The 17303-nt window shown below is 41.5% G+C and overlaps 1 protein-coding gene across 4 annotated transcripts; it reads right to left on the bottom strand.

Annotated features, from left to right (window-relative positions):
- Positions 1-6867: 6867 nt before the first annotated feature.
- Positions 6868-17269, bottom strand: LOC108437332 (cation channel sperm-associated protein 1-like). 4 transcript variants are annotated; one of them, XM_037536444.1, is made up of 20 exons: positions 16039-16100; positions 15474-15920; positions 14440-14676; positions 14036-14099; positions 13715-13810; positions 13316-13423; positions 13086-13178; positions 12714-12813; positions 12401-12509; positions 11944-12141; positions 11558-11671; positions 11266-11425; positions 10513-10748; positions 10176-10239; positions 9948-10020; positions 9816-9867; positions 9411-9498; positions 9171-9285; positions 8898-8988; positions 6868-7405 (listed from the first exon to the last, which is right to left on the bottom strand). In XM_037536444.1, the coding sequence occupies exons 3-19, from the start codon at positions 14657-14659 to the stop codon at positions 8950-8952; spliced, it is 1929 nt and encodes a 642-aa protein (XP_037392341.1). In that variant the 5' UTR covers positions 14660-14676; positions 15474-15920; positions 16039-16100; the 3' UTR covers positions 6868-7405; positions 8898-8949. The 4 variants fall into 4 exon arrangements, with proteins under 4 accessions (XP_037392341.1, XP_037392350.1, XP_037392346.1 ...); XM_037536453.1 differs by lacking the exons at positions 15474-15920; positions 16039-16100 and adding an exon at positions 17173-17269; XM_037536456.1 differs by lacking the exons at positions 6868-7405; positions 8898-8988 and adding an exon at positions 9654-9707 and having other exon boundaries at positions 9233-9285.
- Between the last annotated feature and the right edge of the window lie 34 nt (positions 17270-17303).

Below are 17303 nucleotides of genomic sequence, written 5' to 3' on the forward strand. Positions count from 1 at the left end.
AGAGAAGGTTTGTGGATGTAGTGAAGGTGGACATGGAGATGGTTGGAGAGAAAGCATCCCAGATAGCAAACATACACTATATGGACAAAAGTATTGAGACACCTACACATTACACCTACAGGAGCTTTTATGACATCCCATTCTAAATCTATATGAATTAATATGGTCCCCCTTTGCAGCTATAACAGCTTCCCTTCTAATGGGAAGCTTTCTGCAAGATTTTGGAGTGTGTCTGTGGGCATTTTTTGCCTATTCACCCAGAAGAGCATTTGTGAGGTGAGACACTGATGTTGGATGAGAGGGCCTGGCTCGCAGTATCTATTCTAGGTTATCCCAAAGGTGTTTGATGGGGTTGAGGTCAGAGCTCTGTGCTGACTCACCTGCCATGCCTATATGGACCTTGCTTTGTGCGTCGTCATGCTGGAACAGAAAAGAGTTGTCCCCAAACCGTTCCTACAAAGATAGAAGCGTACAATTGTATGTGATCTGCTGTGGCCGAAAGAAGAAGAGACTTGAAAAGGATGAACAGAAAAGGACACAATGACTCAAAATTTGTATAATGTGTAAAGACAAAAAACAAAGAAGATCGAATCAAAACATCGGACAACTCAATTGTTTTATTACAAAAGCACTTCATTCTATATATTCCTAGGAGTGAACTGCTTACAATCATTGGTAAAATCCACAGTGAAAAGCTGAGCTGTACACCAGTGATTGGAGTTAGTCATTTCTTTTCATGACATGAGTACAAGTAATGTGCTGGTCAATATGAGCTTCTTATAGGGCAGTGTTTTCTGTTTCAAGCACAGCAGGTTAAACAATACCATGGAAAACAATAATCACTTATCTCTACATGCTTCATAAGGATGTGCATGACAGACATCTATCTGACTGCTGGCGGTATCGTGTGATGTGGATGTAAAACAATTGTATTTGTCAGCAATATCACAACTTTTACAGAAGACAGCTGTTTACTGTCTACTCTTTATTGTCTACTGCTCATGACTGTAATACTGTCAGAGCATTTAAAGCAAAAAGTCACTTGCATTATTTTACATAGCATGTATTATTTTGTCTTTCTCTAATTGTCAAGCATCTGCACAAACAATACATGTATTGTTGATATTTGAAGTGCAAATAACTTCTTTTACACGTTCACTACTGGGAATATATTTCTGCAAATTTTAGTACAGATTTCTGTTTATTTGTTAAGTTTAACAGGTTTAAAAATTAAAATAAAGATAAAACATGAAATGTGCCATAACTTTTACATGAGCCTTTTTTGTTTCCAGCTTTCTCAACTACAACAAAGCCCCCCAGAGCTCCTGCCCATGTTTCTGAGTTCTCCTCCTCTGTTTTTAGCTCAGTTTGGAGCATGGTCCACCTGGCACATTTCACATATACGATCAATAAAAGATAATTTCATCATTTCATTGCAAATAACTGTATAATAATCAAAATTAGCTGTGTATACAAAAGTTATATGAGCATGTTAATGATGTCATCATTTAACCTTTAAAAGAGATAACTGTAATCTTCAAAAGTCTCTAAAAACACCTTGAAATATTTGATTTATTCACATGGGAAAGTCCTAAATGAAGGATAATCCACGGTTACAGTTTGAACTTTTTCCCAAAGATAAAAAGGTTCAAGCTTTCTTGAAACAATTCCCGTGATGCTTTGTGTTCACTGTCATATTCCTCTGCATCCTCGTATTTCTCATTAAAGACTTCACAGTGAGAGAAATCAAACCTGAAGTACACATCAGCAGTCTTCACACATTTCACTCTGGAATGTTTGATGACTCCAATGGCATGTACTGGTTTTTTGGGGGAGTGTGCGATGAGCACAACAATGTTTCTCTCCACATCTTTACCAAATACAGAAAGACTACCATCAAAAACATACAGCTGGGCTTTTGTGATTCAAGGCTTCGCTCCTGACACCACAAGACACACTAAATCAATTTCATGAACTCCATCATTAGATGTAAATAACCTGTGTAAACTTTCAGTAGTTTTTAAATCATCCTCTATACCTGCTGTGCTTCCATATCCAGGTGTGTCAATGACGGTGAGAGAGAACGGACTCTCCTCAATGAACACATCATTCACAGTCACTGCTTTTTAAATGGTGCAGCTTCAGAGACCGCAAACTGACTGCTGCTCCATTTAAGGTGGAACGGGAAAATTCAAACAAGAAGCTGACGAATAGGAAGCCAACTTTAGCTTTCTGTGTTTTAGGGTTTGTTTTTTTTGGGGGTTTTTTTGTGTGTATTAACATTAGAGGCAATTCACACATTGATGGATCTACTGATGTGTATGAGATTGCTTCTACTGGAACTTGGGCTAAACTCGGACGTCAGGTGTAGACTGAATATTTTTCTGCTGGTGCAGACAGCTAATTAACATGATCAGTTATTTTATTTAAGAATTCTTTCTTTTATTTTAGAAGAGCAGTCTGTGCAAATTAGATTAATCTCTGATAATAACAAGACAAATTTGGTGAGAATCACTTGAGTAATAAGGAAGTTGTGGCCAATTTAATCCTGAGACTCATTATTTCTCAATATAAGTGAATTTGTTCTCAAGCGGATCTGGAGGACGCGCAGACATATCGCCTCAGACAGAGAACAGACATAGTGGCATCTAGGTATGTATATCTATTCATTAAACCCTGTTTTTCTTGTTGCAAAGACTGATGGTCTTTGGAGTTGATGCCTGCTCCCCTGGGGAATTTAGGTTAAGACTAAAGGGAATCTGGGTCAGAGATTGGTTGAATGACAGGTCTATTGTCATTTTTACCATTCAAACATATATCAGATGTATGATTTTGTCCATCAGAACTTGGAATGAGGTGAATAATTATGCCTATGTGCCATGGATGCATGTCCAGTACAAGCATCACAGGGGTGCTGGACTGTCAGTCAGTTTTTTTCCATTTGTGCCTCAGCTGCAGGTTAGGGAGATATTCTCTAATACATTAGGTCCTAAAATGGTCTGGCAGGATCTGTTTCAAGTGGTATTTGCATATATTTTGTTTATGGTAGTGATGTATCCTGCAGCGCTATGTGCAAAATGTTGGGAGTTTAGTGCACATTCAATCTCAGTAAGTACTGTTCTCAACATCTCCTCAGTCACCAACTGCCAAAAACAGCTCGAAGTGCTGCTTTGATGGACCTGATTTTCTTTTCTCATTTCCCACTGAAACTAGGAGTTTTGGGAGGGTTAAAGTGAAAGGACGTTTGCTATTTAGCCAGTTGTGCCTTTAAATTAGGGCCAAGGGCTTCCAAAACCTCATTCAGTTCTTTATATCCTCCACTGAAATGTATTCTTTGATCTGACAACAGCTCATAAGCATGAGCCCTCTCCTGGCAATTCATCTTCAGAGTGCCATTAAAAGTTATCTGTAACAAGACTGCTGAGCAAGTCTGTGTGAATGAATTGTTTTCTCATTTCTCATAACTGGCTATAGGTCATTTTATATCCGAAGGAAAGCAAGACAATAATTCTATCTAAAGGAGGTCAGGAAAAACTATGTTCTTCTAACTGTGTTCATCTAACCTACATACTAAACAACTTCAACAGTAATTTTTGCATTGTGGAGACCATTGTTTTTGCACCGTGGCCCATAAGACAGTTAAACCACTGCTCCCCCTAATGAAGCCAAGATTGCAGCAGGGAATCTGGTAGGAGTGGGTCATTGCATTCTGTACTTTGATTAGTGTGATGTAGGGTAGCCTGGTGGATCATACTTGCTGGTGAACACTTCAATTTAATTGTAATTTTATTGATTTCTCAGCATCTTGACTCAGAACCTGCTAAGTGCTGCTAGCTAGTGCTTCCATGGGTAGTTGGTCTACAAGTGAAAGATGAGTACTAGCTCACTGGTGAATTTCAAAGCAACCTGCAACCCACAAATTCTTATCCTCATGATAAGTTCTTTAGCTGAAATACTGAATCTACAACCCCTTAGTTGTAGTTAGTAGTATTTTATGACAGGGAGTGCATAGATCGCACAACAAGGACTGCAAATTATGCCAAAGGGTAGAACTTGCCATTCTTAAACACAGACGGGGATAATAAAGCCAGCAATGCTCTTTAAAAGCAGCCAAACATGAGGACAGGGTTAAAGTGGAATCACAATTCAACACCACCAACACAAGAAGTTTGTGAGATGGGTTAAACACAATAATGGACTTTAAGAGGGAAACTCGTTCTGTGAATAACAGCAGTGCACTTCCCGATCAACAGAATACTTTCTATGTCCGTTTTGAGACAAATTATGCTTCTAGAAAATGCCCCTGCCGAGTCATTAATCATTAGTCCCACCATCTTATGTTGCATAGACTGATGGACAGTGTGACTATCATATGGAAAGAAACATGTAAAAAGCATTTATCAAATGTGTTTTAAAACGAATGAAAATGGCTAAAAAATGTGGCCTCTTTACTTAGAATGCATTTTGGCAAAAACGTCACATTTGCCATATGTCACATTAAAAAAAGTTCCAGTATATTTCTTTTCCATATGGTCCAACCCAAGTAAGAACTTGGCGAATCATGCAAACACTGTTAGCACTTGCAAATGGGTCATTCTATAGAGCTCCCTGAATTTGAGTATGGTACTGTGATAGGATGCCACTGTTGCAACAGTTCTCAAAATGCCTTTCCTCCTGTACTCCTACTGTGAGGAGTATTACTGAAAGGGGTTTCCGAGTGCTGAGGCACATAGTGCATAAAAGTCGCCAACGCTTCCAAACCTCCTCTGGCTCCGATGGCAATACTCAGCAACAAGCCTGACAATCAAAGGAGCATTTATACAAACCAGCACCACCATCACCACTTCATCTGGGAAACAGAGAATCGTAATGATACAGAAATACAACAGATGAACATGAGCATGAAAAAAGAATAATATCCTACTATATAATCAATTTCAATACCCACATGAACGTAATCACGCTGGGTAACAGTTATGACCATATTCAGTTGAAGGGGCTCTTTTCATTGGAATCAAACATATACCAGAAAATTTTCAACCTTAAAAATACATCATTGTTACCTATATACCTCCACCCTGAAAACAAACTTGCACCCAGAGCACAAACAAGGGCTTAAATGTTCTCTGTATTCTGAAATTTGTACTCAGTAGAAGTCACTGACCACAGCTGGACTTCTGACTAGAGTTAATATTCCAGTCTACATCACTTGAGAAGAGTTTGTTCCTCCTCAGCTCTCTAAAACTGGACTGTTAAACTGGAGGAAATTTGTTATTTCAGACATCTCTCATTTATTCTCTGAGGTTTTTATGATTTCAAACAGGTACAAGTTAGCAAAGACTGACCTCTTCAGATATTTTCAAATTAGACACTTTGTTAAAGCTCAGCTGGACACTAGAACGTTGTGATTGGACACGACAGAGATCGACTGATTTCTGACTCAGCATCATGATCTAAGAGGTCTGATTTCAAAGCTTTATGCCACGTTATCTACATGTTCTCTTTAGTAAGGCTTAAAGATACCTGTGATAGAGGCCTCGAGGAGGCTGTCCATCAAAATGTTTGGCTCTCTATCGGTTCAAATCTGTACCCAAAATGCACTTCAATTAATTAAATGTTCAATTAAAATACACACTTCATTTTAAGCTCATTAATAGATTTCATCTCACACCACTGTGCTTATATAGGATATTTCCAGAAAGATCTGACCTTGTTTTAAGTGTCTGTGACATAAAGGCACTTTTATTCACGCTTTTTGGACCTGTGATCAAATCAAGACAATCTGGCAAGGAGTGCGTTTAACTATACAAGCAGTTCTTCATGTACAGTTTACAGTGAACCCTAAATCATATCTGCTCTGTGGCCAGTTAGGAGGTACATTTCACTGAAATGCCAGACAGATCTTTATTCCGCTGGTTTAATTCGTAAAGAATGCACTTTACTCCTCTGATCTTCTCCTCAGGGCCCGTCTCTCAATCGCTTCTCTCCAACAGCATCTAGTACTTCCAGTAAAAGTAGATGTGCTCATGACGGTTAATGGACTGTTAAGTGTCTTGAAGTGTGAATTGTTGCGCTGAGATTAGACTGTTTTAGTTCTGTATCTCCAGCTCGCGGTGTGTGGCAGCATCAAATCAGCCTGTGAGCAAAGAGCCACGCCTGCACATAGATAGATAGAACACAGAAATGCCGCAGGTACTTCCTCAGGTCCTAGAACCACTGCTAAACTCAGAGCTAAACTAGAACCCCGAAGAATGACGACTCCATTGTTTCATTCAGGTGATCAAACTCAGTGATTGAGTAAGATCGTTGTGTGTGTTGTGTGGAACCTTCTCCATTTATGTAAGCACTACACACATGAATGGCGGATGAAATACACCGTAAAAATGAAAAATCATCCATCCATCCATCCATCCATTTTCTAAGCCGCTTCTCCGTCAGGGTCGCAGGGGGGTGCTGGAGCCTATCCCAGCAGTCTTCGGGCGGAAGGGCAGGATACACCCTGGACAGGTCGCCAGTCCATCGCAGGGCAGACAGACAGACACAGACAGTCACTCACACACTCACACCTAGGGGCAATGTAGCATGTCCAATTGGCAGGCCAAAATGAAAAATCAGCTGCTTAAAACGATCCGTCAGCTAATTACACTGCGTGTTTGGAGTTACCTCAGTCTGAAGGCACTGGATTTCACTCATTTTAGTTAAAGGTTCTCCTAACTCACCTTCTTCAGTACTGCATCTCAGTCAGTAAACTACACATATTTAAATACATGGTGAAAAAAGATGAACTTTAAACTTTAAACAGACCTAAATGTCTAATTATCAGTGTTCCGGCAAATAAGGTCACATAACAGGACGTAAGACACAGACTGGAGTTTTTAATTCATTTATTATTTTAGGTCAGACACAAATACATATATCAAATTAGTAAAGGAAAAAAATAGATATAAATAAAAAATAAATATAAAATATTCCTTCAAACGTCCACACTGTGGTGTGCAGTTTGACTTTATACTATTATAGTCCAAACATTACCTGGAGAATAAATAAACTATCTGAGATTTTGAGGCTGATGTTTTCAGCTCGGTTCGTTCTGCTTGTTGTTGTTCGTCATTTAAAAGCCACCCAATAAACAGAGGCTGAAGAGAAGAATCTTCCAAGTTCAGTTTCTCCACTAAAGCCAATCCTTCATAAAGAGACGTTGCTGGTCCGGCAGCAGTAAGAAGCGCTGGGTATCACGTTTCCTCTGTGTCTTAAGCTCCAAAGAACTCCAGAGGTGTTTGTCAGGACTGTTTCTGTTCATTAACTGAAGAGCAGTAACAGTAAAGCATCGTTCAAATGATCCACCTCCTCCCCGATGAGCACATCTTCCTGACCAGGTGTGTTAGATCAGGGCTGGAATTCCATTCTGCAGAGGGAACAGATCATCAGGAGCAGGATTAGACACTCCTGATCTAGACAGGTTTAACTCACTGTGCATAAGGCTGTGATGTTGGAGTGAATGGGCAGTGAGGACTGTGTTGGAGTAAAGAGATGTTGGAGGTCAGTGTGTGGTGGTCGCATAACCAACCTGGAAAAGCACATTTCCAATAAAAGAAATGTTGAGCTACATATTTTGCTGACATTGATTCTAGAATTAACTCTGTTGTGACTCAATGCTACAGAAACTGTATCTGGACTGTACGGTCAGCACTTGGTGAGGTGGTCTGCAGTGACATTAAGGTGGACAAGACCTTGTTGCAAATGTCTGTGGTCACATCACTGCAATGCAATACAACATGTGTTTGTCAAAACGAGCCTATTGGTGAATTTACTTCACAATGAGTTCATTATCGGGAGTCAGAACAGCTTAAACACAAGTCCCCACTACTCTGTCATTTTCATATCAACAAAACAAATGAAATCAGTACTTGAAATAGTATTTCCTCAATTCACTCAAGTATCAATGATTTATTGAACTCACAGCATTTCAGGCGATCAGTTTCCTCAAATCAAATTTGAGTTGATTTAACTCATCCGGTTTTACAGAGAGATTTCTCCAGATTCTCTGAGTCTTTTAATGATATTATGTACTGTAGACGATGAAAAGCAGAAGTCCTTTGCTATTTTACGTTGAGAAACGTTATTGTTGAATTGTTGCACTATTTGATGGTGCAGTCTTTCACAGAGTGGGGAGCCCCTCATTGTCTTTACGTCTGAAAGACTCCGCATCTCTGAGATGCTCTTTATACCCAGTCATGTTACTGACCTGCTATCAATTATCATAACACCAGGTGTTTTTTAGCATTAAACAACTTAAGCAGTCTTTTGTTTCCCTGTTCCAGCTTTTTTGGAATGTGTTGTTACTTCAAATTCAAAAGAGGAAAATATATTAGAAAAAATATATCTCAGTTTCTACATTTGATTTGTTGTCTTTGTTCTATTTTCAATTACATACGGGCTTTAAATGACTTGCGCCTCATTGCATTTTGTTTTTATTTACATTTTGCACAGCGTCCCAACTTTTATGAAAATGGGGTTGTATTTTAACTGTGCGGCAGTTTCACATCTCGCTAAAGCACAAGCATCACAGCCAAAGAAAGGGCATTTCCTTCCACAAATTCCAGCCTTGTCTCCTGATGTTTGCATGCGTGGATGTGTTCACTGAAGTCTAGTTTAGTATAAAGACCAATATGCAGCCACTCACTGCTGAGCATGAATCACACTGCTGTCTTCTGCTTTTTAGGCTTTATTAATGATCTTGCGGTCTTGCTTGTGTTCATGATGTTTGATGACACTCTGAGCCGGAAAGAATTCTGCAAGAATGTACAGAAACCCCCGGTGGGCAAGCCAGGGGCAACAGTGGCAAGGAAAAACTCCCTCAGAACTGAGGAAGAAACCTTGGGAGGAACCAGGCTCACCGGGGGGGACCCATCCTCCTCTGGTCAAAGCTGGAGGCCTGCACGTCGGATTTCACTCAACGGCATCGCTTCTGGTCTCTTCATCCTGGTCCTGAAACATCAATGACTGTGTCAGTAACTTTTATGTGAGCAGTAAAGACCAGTCCAGTTCATATCCAGCTAAATAATGTATGTGTGCTAAAGCTGCAGACTGAACTCTGAATGTTAAAGAACTTTAACACAGTGTTTAAAACCAGCCGATCATCATGGCATGTATGTAGAAAAGCTCCTCACCATAAAGAAGGTCTCCACAAGATTGTCCAGCAAACACGCTTGCGATCGGTATTTCTGCATGTGCTGGTCCATGGCGGCTAGCAGCTGCAGATACCTCTTCGTCAATTCGATCTTCCTACAAACATAAACAATAAAAAACCTTTTGAGATTTTTTTCATATTCTTATTTAGTCTATACTGATCCTACACTGGCTCGCTTGTTGGAGCCACATAAAAGTATCTGTGAAGCAGTCTCTCTCACCTTTTGCTGTGTTTGCCATCACTAGAAGCGTGCCTGAGAGCTTCCTTGTAGAATTCCTCCTCTATCTCAGTCCGGCTCACGTCCAGGTCTGGTGAAGTGAGAGAGATCCAAACAACAAATACAGAACGTGTAAATTCAAGAAGAGGCCGTTTAAAAGATCACAGATCAGAGGTTTGCTCCACGTGCAGCAGTACTGACGGTTCATTCATATGCCTTCCACAAAACTGGAGATACATTAACTACCTGCTTTAAAGGCATTGCTTCACAGACTGTTCTTACTTCCTGTCACACTGGGTTCTGGCAAAAAGACGTTCTCCAGGTTATCAGTGAAGGCTTAGGATGCCATTTAAAAGATGTTATATATGGAGATGTTTTGTATTGTGAAGTGTTCTGTTACACACTTACCTTCTACTGCCTTCTTGGTGGACTGAGCTTCACCCTCCTTCACATCTGGGGACTAAAATAAGAGCTCAGTTAGATACAGAAACATTAAACATGCTTGATTATTCTCCACTGCAGGTGTTTAACTCCCAGTACCTTTTGACTCTTGTGGTGCCTCTTTTTGCAGATGCTCAGCTGGAAGTTGTCCACTAGCACGGCAATGAAGAGACTAGAAGACAAAAGGTTAAGAACAAGTGATTAGATTAGGTGAAGTCAGCATTCACTGCCTATTGACAGGTCAACACAGACATCAGCATGTGCTGTACATGTGGTTCACAGAACGGAGACTGATGTAAAACTGTGAGGTCATTCCAGGAAACTTACTTCAAGAATGTGAAGAGCTCCACCAAGATGTACAGAGACATGAAATAAATGATGTGAGGTGCTCCTGTTGGTCGGGAAAAACATGGAGAAGAATAAAAAGATCAGATTTCTGAAAATCCCAGTTAGCAGAAAAAGTAAATACTCAGCTACTTTACGTCCTTAAACAGACATCACTGTGAATCTATCTGACGTGACATTCAAGATTTAGTGAATCATAATCCAATCAAATCGTTGTGAGGTCAAAGATTTTGCTCAACTTGGCTAATTTCACAACTTTCAATGAAAGCAATGACTCTTCACATGATATGTTGATGCCCAAAAAGAGACGATCCCTTACCGTTATCTCTGCTGGTCATGTAGATCAGGGACCAGTCATCCAGCGTAAGGATTTGGAAGAGGGTGAAGATGGTCCTGAATATGCTTCCGAAGTGTTCCGGGTCCGACTCATTAAACATCTCCCGGAAAACAACGGCAAAAATAAACAGGAACAGGAACATGAGGACCAAGATGGAGCTCATGGACCGGAAAGACTGAAGGCAGGTTAACAGGATGGCCTGGAGACCCTTGAAGAAGCTAGCAGAAAAAAGAGAGAGTCCTCTTAGAGTTGTTATTATACATTAAAAAAACATAGACACATGCAAGTCCGGTCCTTAAGACCGGTCTACTTTTACAAATATGAACGCCAGTAAGAGCCGTACAGATGCAGCACCATATTTATGCTCACTGGCTTAAAATTCATTACACGTGATGTTCACACAGAACACAGTCCTTCTTTACAGGTGTGGGGTTTCCACCTCTCTTCTTTTGTTGTTTTAGCTGCATAAAAATTAAAAAAGAGCTTTGAGATTCTTTGGGACTGGCCCAATCAGTTGTGCTTGTCTGCATGTCTTTCAAACCTTAAAGTCCAAAACAAATACTTGAAAAACAGCCCAAACCATTCCTAGCTCCAAGCATGCAGACAGCAGGCCTGTGATTTTATAGTGCTGCCCCATACGATCGTCTGTTTGGCCCCATAGAGTCTTGCTGCAGTTCCTTTAAGTCTCAGCAACATCATTTCACATCAATGCAAGGGGTGTGTAGTTTTCCTTACCGGATGGCTTTCAGAAGACGTAATGCTCTGAATACTCGGGCTCCTTTCAAGGTCTTGAGCACCCGGAAGAGAGTTGAGGCCTGTCTACTGCTAAATCCTCCTCCGGACTGCACCAGTGACAGCACAAAGTCCAACAGACTCATTAGCACGATGAAGAAATCTGAGAGAAACAGGAAAACAAGCTATTAAACGCGTTCTGGCATTCTAACATACAAACATGAACATAAACATGCAGGACGAGGCTGATCATAAGACCATGTTGAATACTATCATCAGTGGTTAGTCAGCTTACCCAAATCATTCCAGGGGTTCCTGAAGTATGTACGTCCCTGGATCAGGATCTTGAACAAAGCCTCCAGCACGTAAAATACGAGCAAGCAGCTGTTCACTGCTGACAGACACCAACCTGGTACAACAATGCAAAACAAGGAACAACCTCATTTACTCTCATTGGAAGAAGGCAGGGCTCACTTTATCATTAGTCCTGAGAGGAGTTACACGATTATGGGTATGAGTGTGTGTGTATCAGTTTGAAGTTATGTTGTGTATGTGTACATGTACGTCATTGATCCACGCTCTGATTTCTAAAGGAAACAGCCATGATTCTAAGATTTTATCCCAACCGAAAGACAAAACGTGAGTGGACAGACATGAGTGCTGGAAAGGATATGAACGTACTTGTCGTAACAGTGACGCTCTGGAAGGTGTGGGCCATCAGCGTGCTCGTATCGAGCAGCACCACCAGCAGGATGACATGATCCAACACGGGGTTCTGGACGATACTGTAGATGATGTGGTAAAGCTGCAGAAAGCAGGAACGCAGAGTACACCCAACTTTCACTCCCACATCACCAGCATTAAACTGCTCATGACCCTCTACAAAGAAAGAGAGAGAGACAGACACACAGACAGACAGACAGAGAGAGAGAGAGAGAGAGAGAGAGAGAGAGAGAGAGAGAGAGAGAGAGAGAGACAGACAGACAGACAGACAGACAGACAGACAGAAAGACAGAGAGAGAGAGAGAGAGAGAGAGAGAGAGAGAGAGAGAGAGAGAGAGAGTGAGTGAGAGTGAGTATGTGTACGTGTAAGTCTTGTGTATGAGTTTCTGGAACGATGCTCGGGTCTGTCACTTACCTTGCTCGTCAAGGCCGTCCCGTGTCTTGGTGTAGACGGTCTTTCTTTTCAGCCTCCAGCAATGACCAATATAACAAATCAGGATGGTCTGAACGAATGTCATGGTCATCTGAAAACACAGAGACAGTCTTAGAGAGTTTTGTCTGTGAGGCTTTCAGTAACTGTTACTGACTGTGTTAACGCTGATCCTGAATTCATAGATCTGACTTACTGAAAACACAATAGCACTGCCACATATTAGTAAAGCACTGAAATGCAGGCATCATCCTTCATACAGTGTAACATGTTTGTAGCTGTAGCTGTGAATACATACCTGATGGAAGAACAGCGCCCTCACTGGATCCAGAGGAAACCCATGAACATGCAGCTCAAAGCGTACAGTGTACTCGCAGAATGGGCTGCCAGCAGTTTCCCTAAACACACACGCACACAAATGCTGCTTATGGGACAGGCACACTTCCAGGTGTACAATAACCACTGAGCTAATCTCCCTGAAATGATCAGGCTCGGATGCTAACGACCCTCTCCAGGTCCACTATGAGCTCTACAGGGAGAAGTACATTACTCAGCGACAGGCTGGGTAAGGACTAGTTTCTATATTTAAGCAGAAGCAATGTTGGTCTGAAAGTATTCCTAAAGGAAAATAAAACAGTGCAGTTAAAATCATAATAATAAGATGACTTACATGTTGGAGACCTCAACAACGAAGTAAAATTCAGGATCCAGGTGATTTACAGGAGTCAGATCACCACAGGGAGAGTTCCTCTGACACAGCCATCTGCGCGCACACACACACACACACACATTTGGTTAATCTCTACTAAAACCAGCAGGGGGAGCTGTCACACACAAAGCTGAAAACACTGTGAGGCACTTCTTCTCCTTCTCTCACTCACACACACACTATATACACACCTGACCCTGTTGGAAGCGCCGCGCATGACTATGAAGCCCTCTTTAGTCAGCGGGAACGAGTCCGGAACGTCATCAAACGTCCACACAAGCGTCTGCTGATAGCTCTCACTGACCCACACACAAACACAGGAGAGGACACCCATTAACTTCACATTAAATACAGAGATATTAACTCTTTATTATTCAGGGCAACATTATTTCACAATAACAAACCTTCATATCTTACATTAATAACTTACTTATTGAGTCTTACGTCTGCATAGTTTCACCAGAGCACATGACAGTAAATTAAACAATGATTTAAAAGGAGACGGCATCATGAAAAGACACACGTTCCTTTCATCTTAACTGCAGCACAGCGATCTGAAGCTTTACATGAACTCCATCTGATGTACATACCTGTCACGGAGGCTGTTAAACTTCAGGATCTCCTCCTGACTGTAATTGCGCACGCTTTCTCTCGTACGCCCTCCTCCGACTACTTTAAACGTGTAGCTATTGAGTAAACAAACAAGCACACAATGACCATCAGAAAGAGTCTTTAGAAATACAGGGAAAACACAAAGGAGATCAGAGGAACTACATACACCTCAGTGGAAAAAGGACAATAAAAACTATTCCTTAAATTCTAAAATGTTCCAAAATACATGCTTTACAGTGCATTTAACATCATAACATCACACAAAAGGAGCAGAATCAGAGATGAAATGTAGAGCTTACCTGTCATGGAACCTGTCAGACTCTCCTACGACAGTGTCCTCAATGACAAAGAAGGGGTAGAAAACTATAGATAGATAGATGGGGGGCAAACAGAGAGACAGAGAGAGAGAGAGAGAGAAACAGAGAGAGAGAGAGAGAGAGAGAGAGAGAGAGAGAGAGAGAGAGAGAGAGAGAGAGAGATTTAATGTACTAGTTTAATATGGGAAAACATTATGAAGACACTAAAAGATCAGCTTAGCTAACTGATTAATCAGGGTTCAGCTACAAAGCAGGAGAAAGCTGATGAGTGTGTGAAGCAGCATCAGATAGAGAGATATGGAGAGAGAGAGATCAGCTCTGGACTGAAGCTGTGCAGCTGATGGAGAAGTCCTCCTTGGTGGTCTGCAGTGAGTGTGGGTACTTACCGTGACCGTAGTAGAAGCAGGGCGCGCCAGGTTCTGGGTTCGGGCAATCAAAATATTCATTATTTAGGCGTTTGCTCTCCTCAAGCGTGGTGTTTCGGTCAAACGCCAGCCTTTTGCCCAGAGGACAGCCTGGACCAGCTTCCTGCTCGGAGTGCTGATGGTCACAGGTAAGCATCCCAGCCACGGCAGACAACAGCAGCACCAGCAGCGTCGCCTTCATGACTGAAACACTCTGATCTGAAACATTCAAAACATTGGAGTCATTACATACCACATCAATGTGTTCAAGGAGAAAAACACAATTCAGCCAGTTTAAGTTAATTCAGTCAGTAAATACATACAAAATTATTCTGATATTCCAACATGGTGCAGCTACACAATGTGAACATAATCCACAGAAGTGATAAAGCATTAAAATAAACATGAAAACATTCAGACAGAAATGATAATTATATATATGATGGTAAATTGAAGGAGAGAGTCAGCAAAGTATAACATGTTAAATTATTGTAACAGCATAACATAATAAACTACACTGTAGAGCTATAATATTAACAAAGACTCATTCATGACAGGTCTATAGTGTAGTGTAGTGTGTTATGCTGTTATGTTAAAGTGACATGTTATATTATTATAGCTCTACAGTGTAGTATATAACAAGTCACTTTAACATAACATCATAACACACTACACTGTAGAGCTATAATAATATAACGTCACTTTAACATAACAGCATAACATATTATTATAGCTCTACAGTGTAGTATATAACATGTCACTTTAACATAACAGCATAACACACTACACTGTAGAGCTATAATAAAACATGTCACTTTAACATAACAGCATAACACACTACACTGTAGAGCTATAATAATATAACATGTCACTTTAACATAACAGCATAACACAGTACACTGTAGAGCTATAATAATATAACATGTCACTTCAACATAACAGCATAACACACTACACTGTAGACCTGTGATGAATGAGTGAAGAATAAATCTCGCTAAACAATAAATGAAACATACCTGATGGAGATGAAGACCAAGTTTTGTGCTTCAAAGAGATTCCGTTTAAACAACTTCTCTGAAGTAATGACCAAATGCGTGATGACCCAGTAACGGAGAGACAAGACTTTAAATAGCTGTGATGTCACAATTAACGGAAAGAAAAGACTTTAAATGACTGTGACGTCACAATTAGCCCTGCCCCCTCCGCCGTTGCTTAGCAACCGTAAGCAGGTCCCTGCCGTCCGAGTTGTGCCCGTTAGAGCGGCTCCAGCGCAGAGCTCGCTGTTCTGCTGCCGGAATGAATGGGTGTTGAAACGCTGTCGCTCCCAGGGCGGAATAAAGCCGCTCAGAGCCGAAGCGTCTCGCTCGGGGCACATTTTCCTCCCGGAGCTTTCCGGGTTCGCCAGGTCTGAGTGAGCGGGTGCCTGAAGTTGCACCGTTTAAGGTGGAACGGGAAAATTCCACCTTAAATGAAAAAAGGGGGGAAATATGAACTTCAGCTTCATGTAAGAAGGTGCTAAAGATAATCTGTTATGAATATCTACATGGATTAAATAATAATGTATAATATAATATAATGTACCTTACTGCAGATCTTTAACATCCATCCATCCATCATCGTCCGCTTCTCCAGGGTTCGGGTCGCCGGGGCAGCAATGAGGCCCAGACCACCTCAGCTGGCTCCTCTCGACGTGGAGAAGCAGCGGCTCTACTCCGAGTCCCTCCCGGATGACCGAAATTCTCACCCGATCTCTAAGGGAGAGTCCAGACACCCTGCGGAGGAAACTCATTTTGGCCTCTTGTATTCGCGATCTCGGTCTTTCGGTCATTACTCAAAGCTCATGACCATAGGTGAGGGTGGGAACGTAGATCGATCAGTAAATCGAGAGCCTTGCCTTATAGCTCAGCTCTTTCTTTACCACAACAGACCGGTAAAGAGCCCGCATCACTGCTGACCCAGCACCAATCCGCCTGTCAATCTCCCGCTCCACTTTACCATCACTCGTAAACAAGACCCCGAGATACCTAAACTCCTCCACTTGAGGCAAGAGCTCATCCCCAACCCAGAGAGGGATCTCCACCCTTTCCCGTCTGAGAACCATGGCCTCGGATTTGGAGGTACTGATCCTCATCCCGGCCGCTTCACACTCGGCTGCGGTTTGCAGAGCTTTAACAGTTACTGTAAATCCATAACTGACTAATATTAAGATCCTCTTTCTTATATTTCATCATCTATCATATTCTGAGGATTTCTCCATATGGAAATGCTGCGTGCAGCACAGGTTGAACCTCCTTCCAGCCCAGTGTAGCTCCCGTCCAGCAGGGCAGGTCAGAGTGCTTACCTGCGTAGCATATATTAGCTATCATTTTTCCCCTTAAAGTCTGAAAATGACTTTGAGCAAGCAGAAGATCTCGAGATATGATTCTAAACTACACGGTCCATCCTTGCTGAAAAAGTGCAAGGAGGAAAAATTAAGCCATTACAGGTCTTTACAATTTGATACCGACCTATCAGAAAAACACTAACTACCATAGCTGAATATTATAAAAGCAGCAGGAACAAACAGAAACTTCTGATGAGTTTGTCAGGTAAGATAAGACTAGAAACTGAGCATTTTTATTAAGAGGTCTCAAACACATTTAAACAGCATATTAATATTGAATAAAAATCACATGAAATCAAACAAACAGAACAACTACATAGAATCTCTCGCGCCTCATGAATCGGAGGACTCCGTAGGGCGCGTACTTCTCCCCTTCTGCTGTTCCTGTGACTCTGACTAGCAAAGCCTCAGCCACGACGCCATTGTACCCGCTCCACACTGCGGCGGGAACGCTAAGCTCCGG

The sequence above is a fragment of the Pygocentrus nattereri genome, chromosome 3 (assembly GCF_015220715.1).
Source record: "Pygocentrus nattereri isolate fPygNat1 chromosome 3, fPygNat1.pri, whole genome shotgun sequence".
Taxonomy (NCBI): domain Eukaryota; kingdom Metazoa; phylum Chordata; class Actinopteri; order Characiformes; family Serrasalmidae; genus Pygocentrus; species Pygocentrus nattereri.

What these genes read in the sequence shown, in the direction of transcription:
- LOC108437332 (XM_037536453.1), bottom strand. Translation starts at nt 14,659, where the DNA reads ATGAAGGCGACGCTGCTGGTGCTGCTGTTGTCTGCCGTGGCTGGGATG. An exon ending in GGCACCACAAGAGTCAAAAG is followed by an intron (nt 9,868 to 9,947) that starts GTACTGGGAGTT and finishes CTCTTATTTTAG; the next exon opens with TCCCCAGATGTGAAGGAGGG. An exon ending in TTGTGGAGACCTTCTTTATG is followed by an intron (nt 8,989 to 9,170) that starts GTGAGGAGCTTT and finishes TTGATGTTTCAG; the next exon opens with GACCAGGATGAAGAGACCAG.